At 35.8% G+C, this 4,274-nt stretch overlaps 1 protein-coding gene across 1 annotated transcript; it reads left to right on the forward strand.

Moving 5' to 3' along the window:
• The first annotated feature begins 3,031 nt into the window (after window positions 1-3,031).
• LOC144997957 (protein SEED AND ROOT HAIR PROTECTIVE PROTEIN-like) lies at window positions 3,032-3,896 on the forward strand. Its single transcript, XM_078957811.1, has 2 exons — window positions 3,032-3,284; window positions 3,403-3,896. Exons 1-2 carry the CDS (start codon window positions 3,089-3,091, stop codon window positions 3,759-3,761), a joined length of 555 nt encoding a protein of 184 aa, XP_078813937.1. The 5' UTR covers window positions 3,032-3,088; the 3' UTR covers window positions 3,762-3,896.
• The last annotated feature ends 378 nt before the right edge of the window (window positions 3,897-4,274 follow it).

Consider the following 4,274-nt stretch of genomic DNA (forward strand, 5'->3'; position numbering starts at 1 on the left):
GGTGTCTTTGGTCAAGGTTCAGTGGCAACTTTGAAAAGGTTCCAAATGGACTTGGGAATCCGAGATGGAGATGCGAGAGCATTACCTTGAGTTTTTCACGGCATCGGACTTCGAGGATGAAGTCTAGCTCAAGTGGGGGAGAATTGTAACATCTCAATTTCTAGATATTTACCTTTTACCCCCATTTGTATGAGAACTGTTTGCAAATTGGACCATAATGGTATTTTTGTAATTTTAGGGGTTGCGTAAGTACACTGGGTGTATATGCTAGTACGTTGGGCCTACATGGATTTACTTAAGTACATTGAGCGTACATTGCATACGCAACCAGGGTGCAAACCCTGATTTTTAGGGTTTGCCCCCTATTTAAACATCCTTAACTCTCAATACTTCTCCTTTCATCAGCCTCCAAGCCCCATTTCAACCCCTTTGCAATCCTTAATCCATTTGAGAGAATTTTGACCCATTAGTGTGTGTTTTGGTGATCTTGAAGGAGGAAGAAATAAGAGAAGACCATCTTAGAAGAGTGGAGCACTTTGGATCCACAATCACATCATCATTTGACACCATTTGGAGGTAAAAAGAGTTGAACTTGATGAAGTTCTGATTAGATCTTTTTATTCATGGATTTGTGTTCATTTTGGTCCCATAAGCTTGGTATTATGAGGATAGGTTACTCTAATTCATATGAGTTGTCCTTTCAAACATTTTTGAGAGTTTAGAAGCATAAAAATGTGATCTTGATCATTAGTTTCCTTCAATGTATGATGTAGGATGTCTTAATGAGTTAAGAAGTTAGGGTTTTGATATTGAACGCTTGATAGCCATGTAAGACAATAAAGTTGGAAACTTTATGCTTAAGGACATCATTTGGGGGGCTAGATCTGGAATTTGGAAAAAGAGCTTAAGGAGATAAGCTCATAATAGAAAGGATAGGGTGCAACCGAGTACGTTGGGCGTACCTTAGGTATGCTGCGTATACGAGGTCAAAGCACCCATTTATGGTCAACGCTTGAGTACGCTAAGTGTAAGAGCTGAGCACACAGGGCGTGCTCAACTGAGTTAACTCAATTGACTTTTGGACTTTGACATGTTTTTGACCAAGTTTGACCTAGGGGTATTTTGGGTATTTTCATTATAAGTTAAGTTTGGTTATGTTCCAATGAATAGGTAATCGGTAGAGATGATAGTCGGAGTAGTGTCCTGTTCAGCGATCTTTTCAGACTGAGAGATAAGTTTTCCTCACTGTTCTTGTGAGTCGAAGGCACCAATGTCGGCCCATTGGATTATGTATCCTGGTATAGGGGGTGTTGATATGTTGTAGTGATATGTTACATATGTGTCCTGGTATATAGGATGTTGCTATACGGTAGTGATCTGTAAATCTACATATTTGTCTGTTAATTGGTTATATGTTATCTGTTATGTATATGTCGACGTGTTATGGTTTGGGTTGAGGCTTTATTGTTATGTGTGTGAGCCAACAGACCAGGGGTAATCTACCCTTATGGTTGTGGATCCGAGGGTATTCCAGTCCGATGACTGATTGGATCCATTGCATATTGGCATTCCATTTCGATGACTGATTGGGTCAGGGTAATCAAGCCTGGTGGTTGTGGACTAAAGGGTATTCCAGTCTGATGATTGATTGGACCCAGCATGCAATGCTTGTATATGTTATGTTGTGTGGTGGTACTTTGGGGGAACTCACTAAGCTGTGTCTTACAATTTCAGTTTATTATTTCAGGTACTTTGGATGATCGTGGCAAGGCTAATGCATGATTGTACACATCCTTCGGATTTTATGGTTTTGTAAACAATTATTGTCTTTGGGTTGTTTTGGAAAAAAAATTTATATATATATATATATATATATATATATATATATATATATATATATATATATATATATATATATATACTCTGATTTTGGGATGCTTCACCATTTGTGGTCAGTAAAGTGGTGGTGATAACAGATCGTAGCCGAAAAGTACGAATTTGTTGGAAACATTTTGGTATGGAGCATTTTGCTTCGAAGTGTTTGGATTGTTGGAAGACATTTTTTGAATGAAAAGTATGTAAAGTGTGTAATTTGGTAATATTTTTGAAGAACGGGGTGTGTGTATAAAAAGTAAATTTGTTTTAAAAAAATGAGAAAGTAGTCATTGCCAACCGTTGGCAACGTTCCATTCCAAACCCAGCATTCAATTTTCAAAGTTTTGCTATCGGTAAAAAGCTACCGCCAGTATTATACCGGTAGTAAGTTTTTTCGTGAGGCCCGATGTTTACCGGCGGTAGCAAATTTATGACACTGCTTAGCCTAACAATACAATAGTAATTAGATTATTTAATTTCCCAAAAAAAAAAAAGACTCAATGCCAACGGCAGATCAAGTATGTATACCGAAGTAGCCCGGGATACCCCTCAAAAAAAAATTAATACTGTATTTTTTCCTGAAATTTTTTTTTCCCTGTTGTGCATTATGCAGTTTGTTTTGTCGGGAATACCCCTTTATTTTGATCATGGATCCATCATTGCTTAATACACTTTTGGTTCCTATTTTTAAGAAGAATTCAATTGGTTCCTATTTTTAACAAGAATTCAATCATGCAAGTTTGACCAGTTAAAGTATAGTTAATATATTGTTACTAAATGCTCATTTAGTACTATAGTTTATACTTTATAATAATTCTAACTTTTTAACATTTCAGTGTGATAAATTTTTTTCTATAAAACTAAATTTGATGAAATCGAATGAACTGCTATCTGGGAAAATATATTTGTCGGTTTAAAAAAAATCTGGGAAAATATATAGTAAAATCAAACGAATTGTTGTCCCTAGAAACATATAATCAAATCTTAAGTTACAAAAAACATGTCCATGATCATTAGGTGAGACCCATCCAATTTTTACAAGCCGTCGTGCTCCCATGTAATATAAATCATCCACCACATTCTTCCATTTCCCTCACATATACATATTTAAAAAAAATAATTCCAACATAACTCACTATAAAACATCTACAACCACAATCACCAAAAATATACCGATCTAATTCCTATTCAAAGATATACAACAACCAAGACCATGAACACATCCTCCAACGTTGTCTTTCTATTCTGCGTGGTGCTATCAGTCGTCTCCACCTCTGCTGATGCTACTTATGGAGTTGCTAAGCTGCCTGAGATCCCTCACAAGATGAAACAGAAGGAAATTCCTAAATCGATTGCAGTTCAAGGCCTAATATATTGTAAATCTGGCCCTAAATTCATCCCACTTAAAGGTATACACTTGATACTATTAATTGTATATATTTTACGTGTTAAAGTTCAAAAAGACAGCAACTTTTGTACAAATTTATCACGAACTAATGGATGGATTGCCTATTTTAATGCATACAGGAGCCACGGCAAGAATAACTTGTTTGGCAAGAAACCAAAACGGACTTGAATTAGCACCTTTCTCCATCTCAAGTTGCCCAGCTGATGATAAGGGATACTTTTTAGCCAAACTGTCCCCTCCATCGACCAAGTTCCTAAAGAATGCTCAGTGGGAACTCAAAGAATGCAAGGCCTTCCTGGAGAGCTCGCCATTGAAGGACTGCAAGGTTCCTTTGGATATTAATGGAGGGGTTAAGGGTGCTCATATTATTTCTTCATCGACTCATCGTCTCCTTAAAAACGCAAATCTCTATTCGCTCAAACCCTTTTTCTACACTAGTGATAAACCTCAGACAGTCTCCGATAAAAAGAAATATTAACAAGAATATTAATAGATTTACTCTTGCAATATTTGATGAATCATTTTTTCCAATTTTAAATGTACTTTAATTTGTTCTTATATTTCTTTTCATTTTGTTGTGATCGAAGAGAATTACATGCGGTTTTTGTCTCAATTTAAATGCAATTTCTAATTGTTCACATTATAGCAAGAGAGAACTATGATAATCAGATGCCGTTCAAATTTTGATGATAATGAATTCAAACAATATATGTATATAGAATTAAAACATAAACATTCAATATTTTAATAATAATAAATATTTCCTTTATACACAATGACGGAGCCAAATCAAACTCTACCAGGGTCCATTTATACTTATTAGAAAGTGAACATCGGCGGTGCCCGTGTCCGGTTCTAACTCGATCAACGGTGACCATGCAGCAACATGTGTTTTTGCTTCTTAAACATCTACTTTAAACATAGAAAGAACGAAGAGAATGAGAAATTTAGGATGAACAAAAGGAAGATTTTGAATGACTTTGACTAGCTA

The sequence above is a fragment of the Lactuca saligna genome, chromosome 5 (assembly GCF_052625555.1).
Source record: "Lactuca saligna cultivar CGN05327 chromosome 5, ASM5262555v1, whole genome shotgun sequence".
In the NCBI taxonomy this organism is placed as follows: domain Eukaryota; kingdom Viridiplantae; phylum Streptophyta; class Magnoliopsida; order Asterales; family Asteraceae; genus Lactuca; species Lactuca saligna.